The sequence below is a fragment of the Calonectris borealis genome, chromosome 1, assembly GCF_964195595.1.
Source record: "Calonectris borealis chromosome 1, bCalBor7.hap1.2, whole genome shotgun sequence".
NCBI lineage: Eukaryota > Metazoa > Chordata > Aves > Procellariiformes > Procellariidae > Calonectris > Calonectris borealis.
In genome coordinates, this window is record NC_134312.1 from 44336794 (window position 1) to 44361807 (window position 25014).

Below are 25014 nucleotides of genomic sequence, written 5' to 3' on the forward strand. Positions count from 1 at the left end.
TTCATTAGACAGCAGTTAACTTTTCTAGTCTGTACACTGCACCAATAAAGTAAGCCTTGGCAAGAGTCGCTATTTTCAAGCTGTGTGTCTCAACATTTTATAGTGACCACTCTACACACTGTCATCAGGTGAGTGATGAAGGAAAGAGTGAGGCTTGGTCTGACACAATCTGTTTTGGTTCTCAGACCATAAGTACACATTGCGTGCTGAAGTTCACACCAGTTGCCCATCTTTGGTGTACTCATGTGTCTACATGCTAGTAGGCAATACAAAGCAGATTTCTCTACAGCCATCCCAGACTGCCTTACCGCAACTAAAAGCATCCTACACAGGCACAAAGAGCAAACAGCTGGAGACCCTCGCATCCACATTGCAAGTGGAGCACTTTAGATAGTGCCCTGGTGTGCAGCTTCCACCTTGGTTCCACCTGGAGAGAAGATGCTTCATGTGCCACACTGGTGTACTGGAGTGCATGACACAAGACAAATTCACACCTGAAAACAACCTCGTCAGTACACAAAATCACTAATGTAGATGCAGCTATTCCAAGGTTAGGAAGATTAGTGAGGCCGAGCTCAAAAGACAACAGAGCAGAAATTTTGAGTTCTCCCTTGAAAAAGATTTTATGCTGATTTTGTTTTTCTCCATATGATGAATGCGAAACAAACCCCTTTTCTTTAAGCACTTTGATTTAGCATTCGTAGATTCCCTGTATTTGATTTATAGACTTTGTTCTGGGCTATTAATACTAAGTAATTGTAAGATATTTCCCCCTCAGCAATGCATGGAAAATCAGATCATCAATTGTTGGGTTACCCTGGGCTACTGTTAGCCAACTCCTCCCATTGAACCAAGAATAATTTGGAAAAACTGTTTTGATTATGCTTATGGAAAAATTCCTTGAGATGTTTGTTATGTTCTACTAATGATAACAAGCCTAATACTTTGTTGTAGGACAAATAATGTGCAATTTGTTGATTGATATTTATGTGGAATTTGTTCCATATCGTGTAAGGCCATTGTTGTATTTACAGTATATTATTAAGTGTTTTTAATTATATTCATTAGGACCTGGATGAATGACCTAGATGAATGGATTCTTGGAAAATAAATATTTTAAATGCAAAATTACATTATGTAATTAATATTGAGTTTCATTTCTATGTTTTTCATGGGAAAATTTGATGAAAAGCTGAATCATGCATCTCCTGTCTACAAAAAGAGCTCAAATGTGGCACAGATAGGTATTTTAAGATGACTCCATTCAAAATACTCAGTATAGTTATTTAAACATACTTTTGCCCAAATATTTTGGGATTTAACCAATATGTTTTGTTTTGCACAGTTAAACCTCAGGAGGGTAGTTTCTCAGTTGATGTAAATGTCAGACCTTTAATGAGTGGATGCATCACCAAATCTCCAGCCAAGCTTCCTCTTCACTGTCTGGGATGTCAAAACCAGGCTGCTTAAATTAGCCCCTTAAATTCATACCTAGCAGTCTGATAGTGTACAGATTTTAAGTCCTTGGCATTCAATAACTTTTACCAACTTAATTTCTAATTTGTGAAATTTTAGCTGTCTTTTTTTTCTTTTCAGTATGACTGATTGTTTATTCTAACAGTTTAATCTTGAATTATCAGTGCAAATTTTAATATACCTAGCTGAACTTAATGCAATGCTAAATGTAGAGTATTTCAGTAAAGAGAATTGAACCACTTAAGGGCTCTGGCATAAAACAGAAAGGGGGAAAACAAGAATGCCTTTTAGCTCTTTAAAGAAGCAAATTTTAATATTAAAAAAAAAATCGAATATCAAGATGTGAATCTAATGCCATTATAAAGGGCAACATACAGTACCAAAGATCTGAAATGTTGTCAAAAAACCAAAAAGCTTAGTTCAGTCATTGTTAGGCCTGAACCTGCAAGTGCTAATTACCTTCTGCCTTCAGCTGAGAGCGCATAATAGCAGTTGATATGCACTTGGCATCTTGCAAGGTCCTAGTTCCCTAGGCACACAAAACTTGAAAGGGAGTAGCATTTGGTAAATTGGAAGTATCAGCTTCTGGAAATATGATTTCCATCTTAGGCTGGTTTTGTTTGTCAAAGAGAACGTCTGACCTACACGTACTATGCTGACCTGCACATCCGTGCCAAATCATTATAGAGCCATATAGCTTGACATAGTTAAAGATCCTTTTGACACAGAGACTGAGTCAGCTCAATAGTCACAGACGATAGCTAGATATTACAGAAAGTGGAATAAAATTTTGGTCTCTGTTAGAATATTTGTGCATCAAAATGTCCACTTCCCTGAACACAACTTCAAATGAGAAACTGTTTATGAAATAGTATAGATTATGAGCAAATGTAGTTGAGGTGAAGTGGGAGATGGGTTGAAAATAAGATTAGGTTTTCAGTCTTGAAACCTGTTCCCATTGCAGGCAATGCTTACTTTTTCAAGTAGAGTATAAAACTCCACCATGGGCCACTGGGAGGATTAGATTCCTTCTACAGGAGGCAAATTGTTAATGAATGTATTACTGTAAAAAGGTCATTTCTCCATGGTTTTTACTAATGTTTGTGTGTGGATGTTTTAATTTTTATTTCTTCCTTCTATGTCCTCCTTGTCTATGTTGTGTCTCATGACTGTTCTGGATTGTCACTTGCGGTAGGTTTATTTTGCTATTTGGACTCACCTAGTCTAAAGCTCTGATACATATAGTCTTCTGATAGCTCTGGCTCCTCAGCTGAGATTTATATGTAGAAGCTTTGATACACACATCAAGAGGCTGAACTAAATTGATTGGTTATTTTTTTGGTTGGGTATATATTTGGGGGAGGCTAGAGGAGGGCAAAAGAAAAGAGGTTGTCATTCTTTCTGTAGTTAAAATATTAAGTCAAACTGTACTAGAAAGCTCAAGTTTAAAATTGATCGGCACATAAAAATAACTTGCTAATTTTATTTCCTTTTTGTGTAAATGTCACCATATCAAAAGTAGATGAAAGCAGTATGTATATTTAATGTCTTAGTTTCTAAGTGTTGCTAAAATGATTGGTACCTCATGAAACTTGCTGTGGGCTCGCGCATCATCTCAGTACAGTGCCCACGCTTTAAGTTCTTAATGCTCCATACCAAACTCTTTTAAGTGGTCTTACTCCAGATTTCTGTTGGTGCAGCTGAACGACAACTAGCACCAGTGTTTTTATGAGATCTTCCCATCACAGTTTTCATCTTTATAACTCTCCAGTCTCTGCCATGCAGAGACTGGTGGCTCCCACTACTTTTTTCTTTAGGGAAAAAAAGGCCCCCAAACACCCAGGTCCAGAGACACTATAATAGCTGCTGATTTATTGGGTCTGAATTTAATGCATTGGTACAACAAAATTCTTGCTTAAGCTCAGCCTGTGGGCTGAGGAAAGGAATAGACGTGATCATTCCAGTTATGAACAGCAGCACTGAAAAATTACTAAAATTTAGCCTTATTGCTTGGAGAATAATTGTTGTGGTGGTCTGAACATTTTATTAGGTCACAAAGCATTTGTGGAGAAGGAGATTTAATAGCTCAGTCCTTTCTCGTTGCATCAGGCTAAAACCCTGTCACTAGTGAAAGATTTTTGGCTTACAGTGAATATGTCTGTTAGGTGAAAGAGGAGATTTGGGATCAGGTATATGTACTACACCCTAGAGTATGAGGAGTATATTCTTGGCTCTGCTGCTGACTTACTGTGGCCTTCAGTAAGCCACGTGACTTCTTTGTATGTTAGTTTTTCCTTTACATAGGCCTTCCTTTTACATCAGGGTTATGTATTAATTTAATCAGAATATTCTGATTAATGTTCATGTACTAACAGCAGTGAAACTCCAGGGCATTATAAAGTAACATGATATTGAGAGCTGCAATTGCACCTAACCGAACTTCAACACATAATGGTTTTCTTAGACTATTTCACCTTATGATTTTAGTTGTTGAACAGTAAACACCCTTGCCCTCATGGAGACAAAATACTGAACAAGCTTTTTAATGTTAAGTGCCCTGAAATATTTCAAAGTAGTGTGTGTTGACCTGGCAGCATGAAGACAGCCAAAATGAAGTCAGTAAAATCCACACTGACATCCAGAGAGCCTGGATTTCACGCAAAGGAACCCGAGCCTTTATTGCCAGAAATAATCCAAGAGGATCTTTTGAGGGAGAGGAGCTCTGTTGCTGGCAGTGGTCTTTTCTTCTGCAGTGTTTGCTTGTGTGCTTGTTTGTTTTCCCAGTTGAATGCCTAGAGAATAGTGAGTGTATTTATTCCACGGTGCCACCTGTCTTGGTCTCAGCATGCCAATTCCCATTTGTTGGCATCTTCAGCCCATGGTGACATTAATGCTCGCCGTGGCTTATCCACAATGCAGTGAGACATCCTAATTCACACTCAGAAAGACAGCATGTGCTGCAAAGACATTGCAGTTTAGAAAATTAGTCAGAAACAATGGGGACACGTCTTTCTTATAAAACAAGCCCAATAAGTATACTGTGGCAGTCAAAATGGATTGACTGAGTCCCATTTGTACATTAATTCAACCTCAGGCTTGACCAGTTGTTCTGCTCTTCCACCTGCCTCAGAAGGCAACTGTGCAGGGTGCATAAAACTTCCTGAAAAATGTGAAAATGACATGTTTATGAAGATACGATGTTATAGATGAGTGTTTGTGTTCTGCAGGGTTTTCCGCAAAACTCTTTTGTAACTTAGATTTATATTAGACTTCAGAACCCTGAAAATATGAAAGCAACAGCTGTGAGCCACAAGGCTGGGCTTATTTGCATTCCTGTCTCTTCTTCTCAGTCACTCCCAAGAAGACATAGGAGCTTGCTTTGCATGCTTCCTGAGTGTCTTTTTCCTCCTCTTTTAAAAATATTTTTCCTGTTAAATAATTCATTTATTACTTTTATTGTAACCTATTGTACTGTTAGGATGATGTGAAGATACAGATCCTACTCATTTCTGACGTGTCTTGTTTTCTATACTGAAGGTCTTGCCACTGGAAGCTTCCGTTGTCAAGGACGTTTCTTTCTTACGTTCTCTTGATTAACAGACCAAAGTTTGAATTCGTTATTCAAGACCAGAATCTGCAGGTTCCTAATGAGTGGTGTCTAGGAAGTATGCAATTATTTCCTAAATTAAGTGATTTGAATCACACTCTCGAGACATTTACCTGTATCCACTGATTATATGGAGAGCTAAACTCTTACACTAAGTGCCTGAAGTTAGTGGGTATGAATAACCTACAACAGGAACAGCAGTTCATATCAATGAGGTATACATTTCAAACCCCATTGGGAATATTTAATTGTTTACTTTTTAAGCAAAGGCATTTATTCTTTACAAAATGATGAATAATAAATATGAATGGCAAAATAACCTTCCAGCATGAGAATATCAGATACTGGATAAAGTCCTATTTAGAGGATGGTCAGAGGATGATCTTAGCTCTTTTTAAGCAACTGAGCCAAAATAACAGGTCTTTGCCAACTTTTTCTACATAGATCAATGTGGCACCCAATAAATCATGTCTGGCTATATTTAGGTTAATTTTCACTGTTAAATAGATGTAGTCCTAATTATATAGTATGACAAATTTTTCCCACAGAAATAAATGTAGTACTTGGAGTGGTCCTCCCATGTCGAGGAGCCAGCTCTGTCCCAAAGCGTGCTTCCATCTGGCCGGCTGCCATTCATTTGGGGAGGATGAAGAACAATTGATTGAGCAGCACGCACTGGCCAAGCAGCCTAAAGCTGCCTCCTACTCACAGCCTGCTGCTTAGCACAACCAAGCACTGCCATATGGGAAGTGGGGGCAGAGCACGCCAGCGTGCTTGCAGGAGTGCTTACTTCTTTTAGTTCATGCACATGGGCCCTGCGTTCAAAGCAGAGCCCTGACCAACAGGGTGAACTTCCAAAACAGGCCCCCAGGCTGAGATCAGCTGCAACTTTTTTCAGCAAATAAACACTGGCTGCAAGAAAAACAGGTTGATTTGGGGACTTAACATGCATGTATGTATTCATATTTTACATTGAACACCTCCAGCATTTTCTGTATTCTTCTGTTGCACCAGAGTAAGTTGGTATTTTAGTACCCAGACAATTCAGCGAGCTCTTAAGCTGAACGTGATGACCTCATGTCATAGAGCTCCTAAAGAGAGAAAGCCTTCTGAATAACCCAACAGACCGTTTAAAACCTGGATAACAAGCAAGGAAGTAATGTCAAGGCATCGCATGCTGAACACAGCAGGGTCTTGCTCGTTCTGTGCATCGGTGTGGCCCACTGCTGGTGTGTGAGGCCAACACTCTTACAGCAGTAATGGCAAAGTAGATTTCACAATGACCAAAGCCTGGCTCAGCCACTGGAAACCCATGCGCAACATGCTCTTTAAATTAATTCATGGAGAGAAAGCAGATGCTGAATGAATGAAATGTTGCCTTTCCTTCTGAGGGGCTCTGATAGAGAATGTGCTACAATTGCAGGCTTTTCTGCTTTGTGATAGGGAATCAGCCAGGAATTTTTAAAGGCTTTTCTTTTCCCCTGGGATCAACATTGGCCAGGTCAGAATTATGGTGTTCTTGAAAGTGAAAGAAATTGATAAGAGGTGCACCACCGTTAGAGGAAATGCAGCCATTCCTAGGTGTGGAGGAAAAATTGCCTTTCTGATAAATTCATTGTTGGACATGGCACAGAGCATTCTTGCTACAAAATGATATTGTTTTCTTCCATTCAGCTCAGCAGGCATTGCACAAGCCTGAGGACTGGGCATCATTCACACATTAAAAAAATATCCCCTTCACCATGTGAACACAAGGAGTGATTGATGGGGCGGGGGGAGATGGAAGTCGGGACAGCAGCATGCACTGCGCAGCAGATAAACTTACAGGCTGCAGTCAGCGTGATGTTTTCCTTCTTAATGTCTCTCCTTCTTGCTTACTGGTAACTTGTTTCCTTAAAAGTGAGGCCATAGGCCACCCCGTGAATGGAAGGAACCCTAAAAGCTCTGTTAATGAAAGTGGTTTTTTACATACGACAGTGAAAGGCACTTTGCTTGCAGTCCTAAATAGCTTGTGACATGAACTAGGTGTTAGCAATGAAACATGAAGATAACTGAGACCTGAATCAAAGACCAGAATACACCTTCATGGGTCTTTGCATCCTCCTGGTGACACGGACCTGATTGTAGCCTCTGCCTCGCTGTACAGGGGGCAAGGAAGTACCCTTGCCCCCCCAGCAGCTTTGTTACCTGAGCCTCATGTCAGTTTGCTTTCCTGGGGCTTCTGCACACGTGGAATCTGGAAGCAACCTGCAGACCAACTGGGCTAAATCCCTTGCAGACCCCCTTGATTTCTACACGTAGTTTTGGGAGGGATTAAATGAAAGTGTACATAAAGCTCTTTTAATCCCTGGAATCTCTCTTGTGGTTTGTGGTGGAGGTAGTGGGGTAAACCCAGAGACAGGGTGCAGGGCTTTTGGTGGAACTGAGCTGGAAGCAAGGGATGTTTGCAGTGTCAGGAGGGCAGCGTCACTGGGGAGGGGCTTTTGTCGGCTGGGGGAATGGGAGGGGGAGGAAGCCCAGGAAATGTGGAACCCCACTGCAAGGTGTGGAGTTTGCAGAACTGCAATTACAGGCAGTTTTGGGTTTTTTCCCTCTTTTTGTGCAAAAGATGCAACTACAAAAAAATTGAAAATTAAACATTTTCTTTAAGAACCCTGAAGAAAAGAGGAGACTGTAAAACCACTCTTAATTATGTTACGGAAGTGAAGAAACAACCAGCAGATTGAACTGGGGATCCCAGATTGCTGTAATTTAGCTCTGTTTGTTGTAGGAACCACGGCAGAGTAGATGAGCTTGAAAACGATTAACTAAACAAGGCACAGGAAAGAAAATCCTAGTGCCATACGTAGATTTATGTCTGCATCCTTGGTTAGAACTAGTTACAGAGCTCATTCAAATATGGATTAAATGAGAGGTTGCTCAAAAATTCACTTTGTCTTCCAGGTCTAAGAAAACATACATTGTATATTGTGTGGCTCTGTTAAGGTCCCTGGCACAAAGTAACTTTTCCCACTTGCTGATTTCATTAGATGTGGATGTATCACCTTGTAATGGTTGTATTGGATTAACACTTTTTTTGTGCATTCCTACACCTGCTTACATATAAGCCTATGTTTTTCAGATACTTACACACATGTGAGAGGATACAGAGGATATAGAGGTTTCATTGTTGTGTGTTTCTGCATATGTTATGCAGAAATGAAGAAACCGCTTAAGTGAAATTCACAGTCATCCCAAATTAGAAAAGATAAATCTGGTCTCCAGCACAATGTAATAATGCATTTCTATGTTGCGTATTTCACAGAAAAAGCATTTAAAATGTCATGGAATTAAAAGAAATGTTAGGAAAGGAAAGGCTTATATTCCTCTGCATCTAAATCCAGGCTTTCTGATCACAGTTGTGTCAGTTGAAGAGGCTTGAGGAAAAAGCTGGCTTATAATTAAAAATACTTTATTGTTTCTAAAACCAATAAAATATAGCTGCTTATTTTAATTGATTGTAGCAATACAACAGTAAGATCCAATATAGTGTGATATAGTGTGCTATAAATTGAGGGTTGCAGTACTATTCCATTAAATATTGATCTTTCAGAGAATCTCAATACAAAATAAAAATCCCTACGGGGTGTTTCAAGTACTTTGAAGCAATCCAATTCTTCTTCCTCTTTGGAACTCAGCAGCTGCATGAAACATGAGAAACTTCTGTGCTTCCTTTGACTCAGCTTCTTCTTGAAGCATCGACCTCTAGTTTGAAAGCAAATTCCTCTCTTGACGGTAAAAACTATTATGTACAGACTGCTGTAGAGGTAATAATTTGTCATTTCTTCCCTCCCCCCACGCCACGACCTTGGCCAAATCTGAACACTGTCTCATTCTTAGTGTTTCTTAGTGCTTCAGCGTTTCTGAGTCAAGGTCAAGAAGAATCATATAGCTCCTTAGTTAATGTGAGTAACGTGCAATGTTTTCGATCTCCCCTGGGAAATTGCTTTCACCTTCCAATAGGCCTCTCATAACCTGTGGAGAAGATTTTCCCAACCACGCAATGTTTTCTGCCTGCACTTCAAAACTCCCTTGCAAGAGGGACGTTAGCTTCCCATTATATTTTCCATAGTCATAGTAAGAACTTTTTCACAGTGAGTTACCCACAGCTCTGGCATCTCCTGGATTGATCAGCTATGCAGAAGAGTATATAATTATTCTAGAAAAAGTATGGATATTTAAGTATTGCCTTGATGCAATAGTTACAAATTCCTCATAACTGGAAATTAACATAGAAGGTTCTTTTTGCATTCTCCCTTTTATCCCTGAGGAATGGCTATAGGATATTTCCTCTCAAACAAAATCCAGGTCAAAAGTAGATGGAATAGCAGAAAGTCCAGTACTTATCCCGGAAAGAGTGATATACTGGAGATGTTTATCACTCTTCTATCATGGAGTCCTCTATTAGGGCAATATGGGGATGATTCAGAGCAGTGGGTCTTGGAGTTAACATCCCACTCTGAGTTATTGCTTCCTGTTGTCTCCAGGCTCAGATAAATGTGGTTGCTTCAGTTGGATTGAGTCACATCTTTTTTTTTTTTTTTGCTTTGATGATCACAAAACCTCAAGCTTATTTTTATTACCAATGAAAGCAAGGTGTTTGGCATAATCACATCACCCCATATCCTGAAAGTCCCATGGATGGTCCTGCAGGGGCTGTGCCTCAAACTGGCTTTACTCCAACAGTATCCTCTTGCCATAGAGCCTGTCAGTTTTGAAGTGTCACGCTCGTTGTTGTACTAACAAAAATATTGTGCTACAGCCAGAGAACTCACTAGCAGCTCGGCGATTAAAATGTCTCAAAATAATTTTCATTTCAGGCCATTCAGCCCTTCCAAATAGAAATGGTTTAGTTCAAAAAGTATTACTCTTCCAATGTCACAGGTCATTCTCATCCACTACCGACCTTTCCCACCGATCTCATCCAGGTACACTGTAATTTATGTTCCTAGTAAAGAGTCCATCATTCACTAACATTCAGATATTTAACTCAAACCCAGCTCCTCAGCTTGCATAAATCAATGTTGTTGCATTGATTTCAGTTGAGCTATGCCAGCTGAATTTCTAGCTTATTTCAAAAAGTAGAGAAATAATTGCTTAATATTGTACAGTTTTGAGTCTGACCTTTTGAATTTAGATCTGGCTTCTGAAAAATAACATTTTCTACCTCAGAGATCAATCTTTCCTCTTACCACACCCACGCAACTGTTGCATGGTCCCCACTGCCTTCATGGCTGAGTGAGAATGTTAATGCTTTCATGTTCTTTTTTTCACCAACCGCCATCAACTGTGGGTATAGCTACTTTCCAGCCTTGCTATCTCTTCAGATAGAGAGCTCCAGCTGCAGCCTGTTGTTTATATATTCTGTAGGTTTCTTCAGACCACCTCACGTTGTGAAAAAAGAAAGAACATTACAGATCTTAATCTTGCACTTAATAGTCTGTTTCTGCAAGCAGAAGCTCCATATAGAAGGAACTTTCATCCAGATAGGGCTCTTATAGATAAGCATACTCTTTTTGCATACAATAACATGCAAATAACAGTTCTGGATGAATGCTCAGTATTGATTCCTTGTTTTCACGCTCTCAACTTTATTTTCACGTTTTCCACAATTTTTCACTATTTGTCTCATCACTTTTGCCCATTTTTCAGTTCTTACTCAGGTAAGAATCTGCTGGAATAAGTTCTACATAATTAGTTATGGTTCATATGGTATAATAATTGTATGAATTGCCTTTTCCACAGTGTAAATACTTCTGCTTTCTGGTACAGCAAAAAAAAAAAAATTACATCATTTAGTATTTTAATTATGTATAAAATCTAAGATAACTGCTGTGTCCTTTAAAAATAGCAGGTTTTATGCAATAGACAAAGCTGTAAGCAGTTCTGTATTTCTTTATGTTTGTGTTTCTAAGCAAACTAAAATCAACTTTCAATCAATTTGGTTCAGCCAAGCTTTATAGCGAGAATGAATAAAAGAAATTGGTCTCAGGAGGGAGGGAAAAGGAGAAATATGCATTTGCTAATGGCATGGTGAAAATTTTGCTTCCATATTCATTCTAAATAAACATGAAAAATGTTTGGCATATGATTGTAGGAAGAACTCATCCACAGCACATGCTCTTTATCATAGTAATCCTACAGAAACATGTTGCCAATTGCAAACAATTCACAGCATGCACAACCAGGTTTGACATTGCCAAGATATTCTTAAGTTGAATGAATGTGTGACTTTGCTTATTTAATAGCATGTTTGCCTCCTTGTGCCTCTTTAAGAGCCAGTGTGAGCCCAGAAGAATTTTTTAATATCAAGTTGATATTTTGTTTCTACTTCAGGTTTTATAACAATTGTTGCTTGTAATAGTCCAAGAAGCTTTCTTCCTACTTCCATTGCTTGCTTGCTGATTTATAACATCTTCCTGAGCAACCTAAATAGTATAAATATGTATGTAAACTGCATATTTGGATTTCTGCTGTCATGCTTGCTTTTAATGGCTTTAAAATAGATTTGAGGACAGTGTCTATTTTAAACTGGTACTTAAGAGTTTGCCTTACTTATGAATATTACATTCCTTCTTTCTAGGCTCTTAAGGATGATGATGCTGAAACTGGGCTGACTGATGGGGAAGAGAAAGAAGAGCCCAAAGAAGTGGAGAAACTAGGGAAAATCCAATATTCTTTGGATTATGACTTCCAGAACAACCAGGTTTGAAACAACCAACCTGTAATATTTCATTTCTGTGTCCAAGGGGAGAATGAAGTAATACATTTAGTTACAGTAGATATTTCTGAAATCCTTACTGCTTGCACGGAGTAAAGAGAGAAAGCAAGACTGAAGGTTCATGACAGAGGTACTACTAAATTGGTATTCAATGTACTTGGAGTTTATATTACACTTTTAATCAAAATTGAAGACACAGTTTTATCTAATGGTTATTAATAACTTATATTAAGGCGTCACCAATCAATGTCAACCCACATTATATTATGGAGTCTGCATGCAGACAGTAAAAGATAGCTTCAGCCTTCAGGTATTTAAAATGTAAGCAAACAAAAGATGGGAGGAAAAAGAGAGGGACATAAAAGTAAGTTGATTCATTGTGGGTCTTTTAGCAAGTTGATAAGATTGCCAGGAGTAGCTTTCTCTCACTTCATCAAGTGTGCTCTTTGCCTTATTAACTAGCTGCATCAGGTTCTGTTGCTCTCCGTGAAAATACACCTGCTAGCCAAGAAAATTTTAGTTTGGGAAAAAAGTTCAAATAAAAAAGTCTTTCCGAAAAAAAACAGGAAAGTTGGACAAGAGGAATCTCTCCAGTCAAGGACCAGTACTCTTTCAGTACCCTATTCTGAAGCTGGTAAGACCAAACTTTGGCATACTTACCCAAGTTTTCAGCAGGAATAGGCACGGTAATGTCATGTAGACCTAGAACCTGGGTCTGGTCACATCCTGAACTAGCTCAGACTTAATTCCCCTCCCTGGCCTCTTGCTGTGGTTGGGATCACTTTTGCCAATTATACCTATTCACAGCCTCACATTAAAACTCACTGTGCTTAACTTTGGACTGAAGTACGCCAACACATCTGACTTGTTCACTTCTACTGCATGTCTTTCAGTGAACTTGAGAATACATATCCTGCATTTCATTTTTTGACAACTTCAGTCAAAACCACATCATTCTTCTCTATTTAGGGAAAGAAGTTACTACTGAGCTTAAATCCCTGTTCCCTGTTAAATACCTATTCTTCATCTGAACTGACCTCCACATGTACTTGTGATTTATTTCCACATTCAGATTCTTTATTTGATGCTGTTCCTGGAATACAGTACACTTACTTGTGGCAAGACAAAGAAAATAAGAGAAACTAAGAAAAATTTCTGTGTCAGCAGCAGGGTATTTACACACAGCTATGACCTGGCATAACACATAGTATTTCCCTGTCTTTTCAACTATCTTTTGACTACCAGTGCTTGTAAAGAATTCTGAAGCCTTTCAAGAACCTGTGGTTAAAGGAGCTTTTCCTTGACTCCCAGAGCAAATTCCCTGGCCATGTGATAAGTCACAGGGATCCCCCTTGAAATCAGTATGAAGCGTAAGACCCTTCAGAAGCAGAAGACCTAAAGAGAGGGAAAGGAAAAGCTACAAATGTGTTCTGACAAATGGATTTCAGTTTCTGTAGAATATGAAAACAAACTTTCTGTGTGAATTTTATTAAAGGAAATGTTGATTTTGTGAACTATATTTTACAAAGTGAAATAGGATGGGAGAGCAACAAATCTGTAAAAGTGTGTAGTATTTAATTAAGGTAATAAATTTTTTGAGTTATGGATTCCTATTTTATTTTGCGGCTCCAAACTATGTTGCAGCTTGGAATTTGTCAGAGGATAGATAATATAAAAGACTAGAAGAGGGGATCCAGTTAGGTTAGTATAGCACAGTGCCATGAAACTACAGACCAAAAATCTGGCTAATATATTGCACAGGATTAAGAATGGAGACAAGATGTACTCTCCAGAGCACGATGCCTCAGTTTTAGAGAGAGAAATTTTAAGAGGGAATTGAATTGCTTTTCCAGTCTGTTAACTAAAAGTCATAGACTTGTTTTTCACTCTTTGATGTGAAAGACTTGATGTAGATCCTGAGCCTATCCATGTATTTATGAACTGTTATGCATCTAGAATAAGAATGAGACAGAAAAGGAGAAGTGTTTCTTACAGCTAAAGGAAAATGTTTCATGGACCTTAAGAGTCCTATAGCTGGGAAAGCATGCAGACCATACTGTGAATTTAAAACTGGTAAAAATAAGTCTAACTTTGAGGAATCTCTCAGAAGGCAGAAGCTTTTTTTCCTAGATTGACTATATTGTCCTGTATTCCAGTTGTTAGAGCTTCTGTTTCCAATTTTAAACAATTCATCCATGAGAGGAGCAAATATATTGTGCCTGAAGCACTGATTTAGAAGAAAATATTCTCAGATTTCATTCCCAGTTCTTAATATCTTGTCTCCAGATTGACCTTGAAGAGTCACTGGAATGTTTACCTTAGTTCAGTGGCTATGAAACAAGATTAAAAGTATTTTCTTTCTCTCAACTCCATTATGCTGATGAGGCCTAATACAGGCTGGGATGTCTATATAACGTAACATAACATAACATAACATAACATAACATAGCATAGCATAGCATAGCATAACATAACATAACATAAGCATTCATTTATAACATTTAAAAAATGGCCAAGGCATTTACAAGTTTCAGATGTGCTTCAGTCTTATTTTTAAAAGTGTATAAGAGATTTAAGAAACTAATTTTTCTGTTTTGCAATGAGATTACGAATTGTTACTAGGATGTAGTTACCAAAGGTTAGTTTTCATGGGGTATTTTTTGAAAATGCTGTCCTTAGTTTACTACCTAAACCTATTTGCGTGCATAGCAAGAGAATTTAAATATAGGAAGACTGCAAGATCCATTTTTTTTCAATAAAGCTCTGCCTAACGATTTGCATTTGACATATCACCTTTTTGTGTTTGGTTGGGGGGAAGGTTACATGTTGAGGATTTAGAATACAAATTTTGTAGTCAAAATTAGACATTCTTGATTGTTTAATAATGTGATTTCTATTCATGGTGCCCAGCATAGAAAAATAATGCACAAGAGGAGAGAGCAATTGAAAGTTATTTGATTGCAGTCTTTAAAAAGATGAAGTCTGTATTTAGCTGTAATCAGCTGCCCTTTGAAAACCTCTTTTCTGCTTCAAAACAGCCTTTGTACAGTCTGCATCTGCCATAATTGGTTTTCTAAAGTCTGTAGTGTTGCTTCATTTGCCTTCCTTGAAGGCAGGGGGGGAATAGTTTTTCATAGACCAGAAATAGAGTCCACATGTGTATTTCTCTGTTACACTTTTTTAATAAATATCTATTTGAAATTTCATTCTGCTGTTTTTCTCTCTTTTCAGCTTCTGGTTGGGATTATTCAAGCAGCTGAGCTGCCTGCTTTAGATATGGGTGGTACATCTGATCCCTATGTGAAAGTTTTTCTGCTGCCTGATAAGAAGAAGAAATACGAGACAAAAGTCCACAGAAAGACCCTTAACCCAGTTTTCAATGAGCAATTTACATTCAAGGTATTTTTTTTATAATTATTGAAACATTTTTATTTAACCACTATGTATCTCATGCTTGGCTACAAAGTTGGATATCTTAGTTAATTGGTAACTGCAGCATAGTGATTTTTCATGTTGCTGATATTCAATCTTACGATGAAAATGGTATAACGTAAGGTCAGCCCTCAGTAGGTATAAAAGGCACAGTTTGATTTTAGGCACTTCAGTTATCCTGATGTATGACAATCTGATCCATATTTTATGGCTGGATAAAACTTACAAAAAGTCACAAAACAGTGACACTTTGACAAATGTCAGGTAAATTTCACTAGACCAGCATTTTCTTTAAATATCTTTGTAGTCTGATTTATGAATTTCAGTATACCATTTCTTTTCCCCTCAGAAATAAATTAAAACTCAAGGAAGGTAAATAGATGGAGTACAATATGGCAGATTAATCTTGCTAGACTTTGTCATGGCAATTCTTTGCCATGCTATTTTACATATGAAAAGAAATCATGTCTCAGGTTTAATAACATATGAATTAAATAAATGTAGCTACTTAAGTCGTTCCAATAGTATCTATCAATAGGGTTTTTCTCAAACTGTAGCCATACCTAAACCCCAGTTAAAAACAGTAAAGGAATACTATACAGCATGTTTCATAGGGCTTCTCCTAATACACATTCCTCTGCTGTTACTTTAGGCCTTTCTCTCTATGCCCAATCTTATAATGACAGCTACAGACTGAAAACAGGAACAGTGAAAGACTCAGGCTATGTAATCATTCAATGAGAAGGATATCCCTGGAGGCCAGAACTACTATTGCATATATAAGCTTATTTTTTCCCTTGAAGATGTTCATAAAAATAATCTTTTGTGGGGAGTTATTTTTTTCTTGAGCTTTCCTAAGAGAGTATTTAAAAGAAAACAGAGTTATAAATTACAGATTGCCGTGCAGCTCACAAAAGAAAAGAAAGAACCAATAATGCTGTCATCTAAGACGAAGGCACAAATTATAAATCAGATCATCCACTCCTGGGCTATAATGCCCACTTGTTTTAAGTCACATCTTTAATATTCAAATTTTATGCTCCAGAAGAAAGTTTGCTTTCCACGCAAGACCTGACAGAGTGTTTAGGTGCATCCTAATGTGGTACTGATCATCCCGGGGATGCTGTGGTCTGTACTCAAGAGAAAACCAACAGAGCATGCCAAGTACTATCATTGTTCTGAGGGCTACAGTGAAAAAGACAAGCGACCATTTAACTAGTGCTGCAACTGTAATAAATAACTTCCTGGGAATTACTGACAATATTTTGTTTACTTGGGCAGAGCCTTACTTCTGTGACCCACTTCAGGTGGTGCGCAGCTTCTGCTGGCATCCCTCCCATCTCTCTCTTTGGCAGAGCTGCCCACCAGGCAGCCCAGGCCCATTTTGTCACCTCCTCCCAGGGGAGAGCTGTGAGCTACCTGCCTTCCTCCCAAAGAAGGGCTAATGGGGATGAGATGGGTTATGTTTCTGCTGTATTGCATCTTGAGCCCGGGACCTCATTCCTTCTCTTCTTTGGGAGGTTCCCTATGTTAGTCCCCTTTTCATTTCTGTTTCCCAGACATCCAAGGTGCCGTTCCAGAGTGCAGGTGTTCGTCAGGCTCCAGCTGTCTGAATTGTATACCCGCACTGGGCTGCCAAAAGGAAACTGAGAAATCCTAGCTGGACTACACCAGTCTGGCAGAGAGAGGTGTTCCTCCCCAGGGCCAGGAAGAGGGTTCATGTCCGGAGGAGTGACATGTCTGTGCCAGAAAAACACTCCTATACGTGTCCTTCCACCTGCATTAAGTCAAGAGGTTGATATCTCTGAGCAGAGCAGAACGCAGGGAGAGGGAGCAATCCTTCACCAGAGCTGAGGACATCCTTGGTTGTCCTGAACAAAGCTGTAGGCTGAGGCTGCTTTAGAGGTAATGAATGGAGGAAGCACTGCCACTAGATCTTCTTTAAAAAGGAAAGTAGCTAAAATAAGCTTTACTGAGGTCAAGTTAATGATAAAAAAAAGTAAATAATGATAAATTTAGTCTTTTCATGCATTCCTAATGACCAGGATCCATTAAGTGGTATTGTAAACTGATGGAGAAAGAAACTTCAGAACATTTCTCTTTTCCTGTTTTTGAGGCTGCAAAAAAATAGAAGTGAAATTATTTAGAATTTTGCCTTCCACATACATTTGCCTTCTATAGCTTTTTAGAAGCTACAAATAATTTCCAGAATCAAAATAGATTTTGCTATAGTATTTACCCCTGTACCCACTGAAACTATTGTACTCAGTAGTGGGAAGCTGGAGCTGGCTCTCAACCTGAAAAGCTTCTTTTAAACATTATATAACATGTTATGACAAAAGAAAACTACTCATGTTATTAGTGAGTATTTTAAAAAGCATGTTGAAGCCAAACAGTAACAAAAGACAACAGTCCTAGGATTTAAACAGACCAGAACATAGAGCGGTTACCAAGGCCAATGATAATACCATGCTTTCATTTCTCTTTTTATATAGACAATTAATACAGAAATGTTTACTGAAGCCCATGGAAACCATTTATACTTGCAGAATATATTTGAATTGACCAAGTGTTCAATGTAAGTCCAAACAATTCCTAAGTCAGACCTCTCCGGATAGCCACTCAAGTGTAGCTTACCTGAACTGCACGTCTTCATCTGAATATTAAAAATGTGACTCATAAGCATCCTAACCCACAGCATCTGTCCGAAACACATCAGAACAGCTGGAGAATTAGTCAGAACTTGGCCCTCTGCCACCACAATTTCTAGCTGTACACCGTGACTTAAAAGCACCTTAGTGTCTACAGTGTGAAAGGTATAATAATGAAAAATATGCCTTGGTAAGTAATAGGTAGTGGTACTGTAAGATAACTATTTAGTGTCTAATTACTTTGTGTCAGATACAGTAAGCCAGTTCTGTTTTTTTCATCGGTCTGGGAGCTACCCATTTCTGCGTGATGACAGTTGATTTATTGAGGAAAAGACACCACTGTGTGAAAAGTTCATGTGTCTTCAGTGCAAATAATTGGGCTTCCTGTTTCAGTTTCATCACCCACAAAATGATTTGAAGTGGAATGAGAAAAACACGGGGAGTGATGAGTGAGCTGCCACATTGTTCTATCGAGTGCCAGAGCCTGGTCTCAAAAAATACTGCATCTGGTGACTCTGAAACAAATACACCTCATAATTTTCTCTGCAGTTCAATTTACCTGAGATGACAGCTGATAAACCAAAGAAATAGATTTGCATTGTAGTGGACTGATCTTTACTGTCTCAGATACGGAGTTTGTCATTTTCTCTTCTTTGCAGGTGCCATACTCCGAGCTGGGTGGAAAAACTTTAGTGATGGCAGTTTATGACTTTGATCGTTTCTCCAAACATGATATCATTGGGGAATATAAGGTTGCGATGAACACAGTGGACTTTGGTCATGTCACTGAGGAGTGGAGGGACTTGCAAAGTGCAGAGAAGGAAGAGGTAAGAAAAATCAGACTTCTTTTTCCCCCAGGACACTTTTATCCTCAGCTAGAGAAACAGTCAAACTAGCAACATTTTTTTTGCCGAGACAGCTCCCACCTGTTATCAGCATTTCTCAGACTTACTTCGCCTGATAGATTTTTGATAAGCATCTTTTCCAATACTCACTGAATGGTACGTTCTCCTTTGCTAATCCTATTTTCAATCTTTTTGATACTTTATGCAACATATTAAGAAAGTTTTCATGAGTTTGACTTTTTCTTGAATTGATGAAGTTTGGGTACATAGAATTTGCATTTGAATTATAAGAGTGGTGTTCATTTAGGCTTCTTTGTGGCCCTAATCATTCTCAATGTTTGCATCTCAAGGCATCTTATTGTGCATGAAGATAATGGTAGGTTTTCATTGAAGTATCTTACAGTTTTATTGAGCCGCTATGCAATAATATCCATTGATTGGAATTGTGCATTTGACAAAGTCCTTGGAACGGCATCTCACTCAAATATTAATCACCTTTTTATTTTCCTCTCTGTGCCAACATCCTGTGGGTTCATTATTTAGTAGGTATAGTGCTACATGTACACAAGACACTTGTTGGAAATATTTCATCACTAAATTGTGCATCCTGTGAGGTTGTTCATACTGGCACATCCACCTTTTTGCTTATTACAAGACCATTTTGTACTCAGTTTTACATTATTTTTTCTTTTGATTGCTAGATAATATCTGACCACTCATAATAGTCAGAGTGCACAGCGTGCTTCAGTTCTCTGGTGGGAGAAGAAGAAATCTGAGTCTGAGTTCCTTGTTGTCTAATTTAGCTAATAAGCTGCTTTGGATTCAAACCTTAGTTTCTGTAATTAAAGGGACAATCTCTGGATGAAATCATTCCTTAATTCAAGTGACGAAAACCTGAATATTGGATTTAGACTACAAGTTGTGAAAAATTCAGCAGATGCTGAGCCATGCAGCCTTCTCAGATTTTCAAAAATGGTTCAGTCTTGCCTTTTTGAATGTTTGTTTTTAAAGACTGTATTTTCAGATGTCTTTCTTCTACTGCTTATTGATTTGAAAGCCACTGCTACATTGAGACTATTCTGCATGGCATTGTTTCATAGTGACAGCATTTGCAGGGCTCTCTTATTGCATATGACATTGGTCCCCATGCTGTACGGTGCATTTTTCTTCCACTCTTAGAGCTAAAGATGAAAATGAAAAAAAGAGAAAAAGGAAGTTTGCAGTTCAAGGGCCCTGTTCCTTTAAAGCCTCAGCATACCGGAAAGCTAGAAATGAGAAATCAGAGTGTATTAATCCTTCCAAACTTTATTAAGTATCAAACTGGACTTTTATTGCGCTATTGTGTGTGATATCAAAGTGTTTCATGTTTTTCTGTTGCAAAAGACATAAAAGAAGCCAAATACTACACAAAGAGGAATTGAACCTTCACTTTTTTAGTATAACTTTAAGCTTTTAGAACATAAACAATTATATCCCCATATGCAGGTGACAGATAACATGGCATAGATTAGTGTGGGGTTTCATCTGTCTTGTGGCATAGAACATTGTCTCTTGAGTGTTCTAGCTCACAAGCACAGTGAGACCTGACTCAGTCACTTGTCATAAAGTTCATATCCTGCTAATACGATGTTAAAGTTGCTTGAAATATAGTGTGAGCTACTTCCAAAAATGCATTCTGACTTGGAAAGAACTTTTTATTAAAATAAAAGAAGGTAATTAAAAGAAATAATTCTTAAAGTATTTGGATATTAGAAGAGTATTACAAGAACTTTGAGTAGTTTGCAGTAGGGACAAAACCTATGTTGTACCTTATTTGTGCTTTCAGAGCCCAAATGAACTGACAGATGTGTATTTTTCCATGTGCTTGTCATTTGTCTATGCAAATATATTTGCATGAGAGTCACGTTAACTGGAAGAAACTAGATTTCCTTAGTTCCTGTTTGAGCCTCTGCCCTCACCTTTCTTCAGATTTCAGGCACTATATATACAGAAAAAACATTGTCATTTTTGTCAAGTTTTTTGATATGGCCTTTTTGAAGGCTACTGATGCATGCCTTTTTTATTTATAAGAAGCTAGGCAATATCATCCTATGAAAACATCCTGAAAAACTGTGCTTGAACCAACTCCCTAAATATTTTTTTCAGAATACTGGAGACCTCCTGTTCCATTTTTGCATCTCTATGCTCATAAGCATGCAAAGTATCCAATAAATATGGAAAAATATAATAACTTAGGTTAGTTGGAGATCTTGTTAATCTTAGTTTTCTATATATTAGTTGTAGCTTTCCTATAACAGCTCCTGAGCTTATTGTACAAATAAAAAGTGACCCCACAGAAACTAGTTACTCAAATGTAGGTCAGTCAAGTGTATTTAATCCATAAGGTCTTCACTTATTTTTGCTCTGTTATGGAACCTGTACTTCTGTCATATATGTGTGGAGCCTGATTCAAAGAATTGCTTAGCCCGATTTGGAAAAGAAATCTCTACCAAGAACCAAGAGAGTTACATCTGTCAGTGGTTTGGGATCTGTGTTTCCCAGGAAATGTCATTCATATTTGACTACTGCCACGTACCTCACCATCTTCAATATTCCAGGCTCTGCTTGACAGCAAAGATGCGATACAAATTCTAGCAGATTTTATGAGATAATAAGTACGGGACCAAGAGAGGTGGGAGAGGTCCTACTCCATAAACCTGTTATCGGCTGACACAGCAGACGTTGCAGAATTCACAGCAGATACAGTTGCGACCAAGCAGCACCCTGGCTTCAGAATTAGCAAATACAGTACTGCATATAAAAAGGCTAGAATGATTTACCTATGCCAGATGTGTAGCAACAGACACATGCTTGTCTCTTGGTAGTGATCATGAACACGATCTGGCTTACTAATTGTAAGAAAACATAATAAAAAACAAATTAAAACATAAGCAACTGGATTTAATCCAAAAATGTATGACAAATGCAATTCTATTACTACCAAAAAAACTTTTGTAGACTATTCTCCATGTTATAATTGCGTAATGAATTTGTCCTTGAAAAACACATCTGTATGTGGTCTGCAATATTTGAAGAATGACATGTTTTATTTCCTTTTTTGCCCTTGCAGCACTTAGGTAAGCTTGTCAGTTCTCAGCAACCTAGCGCTAACTAGAATTCCAAATATGCTTGCGATTAAGTATCAGATGTCAAACTATCCTTAATGTTACAATTATGACCCCTAAATAAGATGTATACCAAAGCACATCAGTGGCAATTGTCACCAGTCACTTTGAAAGAACCATCTAGGTGGCATCAGTCAAACTAAGTATAAAAATCTTATTTTTATTTCATGTTATGTAGAATTCAGTTGATGCACATGACAGAATATACAATTTAATTAACACTGCGATCATAGAGGGCAAAATCATTTTACGAGCAGTTACTCTTCTTTTTGCTCATAAAGCTCCACTGTACTTTCCATCCTTTTTTCAAAATGGGCTTGAAATTGATGGCAGAGGATGAAGGTCTAATGAAATATTTGAAGCTCTACCTCTCACAGCCCAGCCATTTGAATGGCATCTCTCTGACACTGCCTTCTCTTCTGGGAGAGGTCTTATTAATATATTTATGTTGGTGAAGCACTTTGAAGGTACGAGGCTTTATGTAAGCATTTGTTATGACTGTGAGAGGGCTTTGGGAACGTACGAGTCTGTACAATGACTGCTAAATATTAGGGAGGCCACTACTAATGAGCTGCATACCTTGAATCCTTTTTCCCTGGCTGCTTTTAGCTCTGCTGTCCTTGTGAATATATGGAGGTGATTTATCTAGTAGTCCTTCAGTCTCATATGACTGAGAGCATGGGAGGAAAGAGCGGTAGATACTGAAAGATTATTCACTTTTACCAAGTCTGACATATAATGGTTTGGGCACAGTGTTAAAAAACAGATGATAAGAGTTTGCTCCTCTGTGTCATCTACCAGATGTCACTGCCATTAACTTTATCTGAGTACACACTGCATCTAATATCTGTTATCACTGCAGTACAGAAGGCCAGACAGACCTCTTCTTTGCTCACAGCAGTGTGAATCATACTGAGAGTCATCTTCTGAATACTTCAGCTGATTTCCCTCCAGACATTTTGTTATATTGGCACTTAAATTGAAAATCTGTTGTAGCAAACATTCAAGAAATTTTAGGGAATATAAGGAAGAGCAGAAACAATTCTTTCCCTTGAAAGCAGTGGAGAAGCAGAGCCTTATTCCATGAGGAGAAGGATCTTCAACCTGTCAGTATCCACCACCAAGAGTTCTGCAGAACTCTTATGGCTGCCATCACATAAGATTCTATGCATTATCTGATCAGGCATCCACCATGGATAGGTTACATGATGGATGCATGCTCGTTTCACAGTGGGTTGTGATGGGTATATTTTGTACATGGCTTACAAGTTGGAAAACACTAGCCAGATGCACAACAGCTTCCCTCCTACATGATGCACAATCCCAAGCAGGAGAGATGCTACAGTACTGCCTTGCAAAGGAGTGAGATGCAAGCGGTCTGCAGATGGGGAGTGGAAGACCAATTCTGTGAAGCTTGACGTACGCTACTCATGGGCATTCCTTCCTCTTCAAAAAATAAAAGTTGAAGGAAGGAGATGGAAAAGTGGGCCTGAAATGGGTATATTTAATACCTCGGTATGCTTCATAGAAGTTGGAGACTGACAAAGTTAGTAAGCCATCTAGCTTATTGAATCCTCAGCACTGAAACTTGCAGAGAGTTAAGAGGAAAGGACATTTTTACAAATGTCACTGTCAAATCACAGCAGCAAATCACTGTCATTTTCTGTTATATCAGAGATGGACAGATGATCTAATAGGCCTTTCCCATCTCTAATAATAACACTTAGTTCTTATACAGCTTTGCAGATAGCACAGTGCTTTGCAAAAGAAAGTATCATTGTCCCTATGGAGATGCTGTCAGAGTGTCAGACAAATTTTAAAATGTGAGGTCTACTTTATTTAGCTGCATATTATATTGGATCACTGTGTTTTCTGCATGGTGTTCAAGTTTTCTCAAGTTCACATCTTCTTACACCAAAGTAAAACTTTAAAATGTTAAATCTAAGGGGGTTTTAATTTTCAGGTTTTGTGGCAGAGTTAAGGCACAGTGTTGAATGCATGTTCAACATTCTAAGTGTGGCATCTGTCCTGCAAGGGAACTGAATTTGATAGTGAGACAGGGAACAAAACCGAGGTTCTTAAGTTTTAGAATAAGCAAGCCTGATTTGAAATTCTTCAGCAGTTAATTAGTTGTTTTTCATCTTGAAATTGAAGATGTTGAAATGTCGTGATTTTAAAAGTAAAACCACATGACTCAAGTAGAGCAGTTATGGTACTGTTTCAGGCTATTAGAATTACGCATTTCTTTTCTCGCCTTTCATACTTAAAGTGCTGACAATCCCACTATATACCTTTGTTGAGTATTCTCTTTCTTAACTCCCTGTCTGGAGGAGACACCTACCTTAGGAGGTCAGAGGCATTCTTCTGTTATAACAAAAAGTATGTAATTGGCTTACTTGAAATCAAAAGGGAACTTGTCTTGATTCATCTCAGACTGTCTGGCTTTACAGATATTAAATTCAAATACAGAGGATAGTAGACAAGAAGGACAAGTTCAGTGATAGTGTTAAATTCAGGCTCTGCTGGGGCCTTCTGTTTCTGGATAGTATTCATTCTGAGATCAGAAAAACTTGTATTGCTTATTTGTCAAAAACATACTTATTACCATTTAACTTTCAAGTTTGGAAGGGCATCTTGAGGTTAAACTGTGCTGACAATGTAGATCCTACACTTGGAGCTAAACATCTAATGATCCATACACAAAATAGTAATAATTATATTAATGTTGATTTTAGACAAAGCATATTCCTAAAGACCTTGTAGAAAGTTACAAGGCCGAAGGAAGGAATAGTGGACAATTCCCCATCTCTGCTTCTTAATGTTATTGTGTGGGGTTTTGTTGCTCAAGTATAGGATATTTTAAAATGCTTAATAGAGGAGGGAGGCCAGACCAGCCAAGGAGTTCAAAAGCACTGGACTTGGCTGTTAAACATACAGTAGCATTTGGAAAGCAATGTTCTGAATGGTGTTTTTATAGGCTTTTAAGAAAGATGCTGAGAGGGATCAAAATCATCTTAGAGTTCTTCTTAAAAAGGCTTAAGCAGAATTTATATCACTTAGATGCTGGAAGTATTCTCCA

General features: G+C 38.2%; 1 protein-coding gene across 2 annotated transcripts in view; it reads left to right on the top strand.

Annotated features, from left to right (window-relative positions):
• Window positions 1-25014, top strand: part of SYT1 (synaptotagmin 1) — a 357183-nt gene that overhangs the window by 263212 nt on the left and 68957 nt on the right. The window contains exons 6-8 of one of the 2 annotated variants that reach the window (XM_075150488.1): window positions 11715-11828; window positions 15075-15242; window positions 18586-18753. In XM_075150488.1, coding sequence (XP_075006589.1) covers window positions 11715-11828; window positions 15075-15242; window positions 18586-18753 — 450 coding nt within the window. Of the gene's footprint in view, window positions 1-11705; window positions 11829-15074; window positions 15243-18585; window positions 18754-25014 lie in introns of both variants that reach the window. The other variant, XM_075150480.1, reaches the window with a different exon arrangement.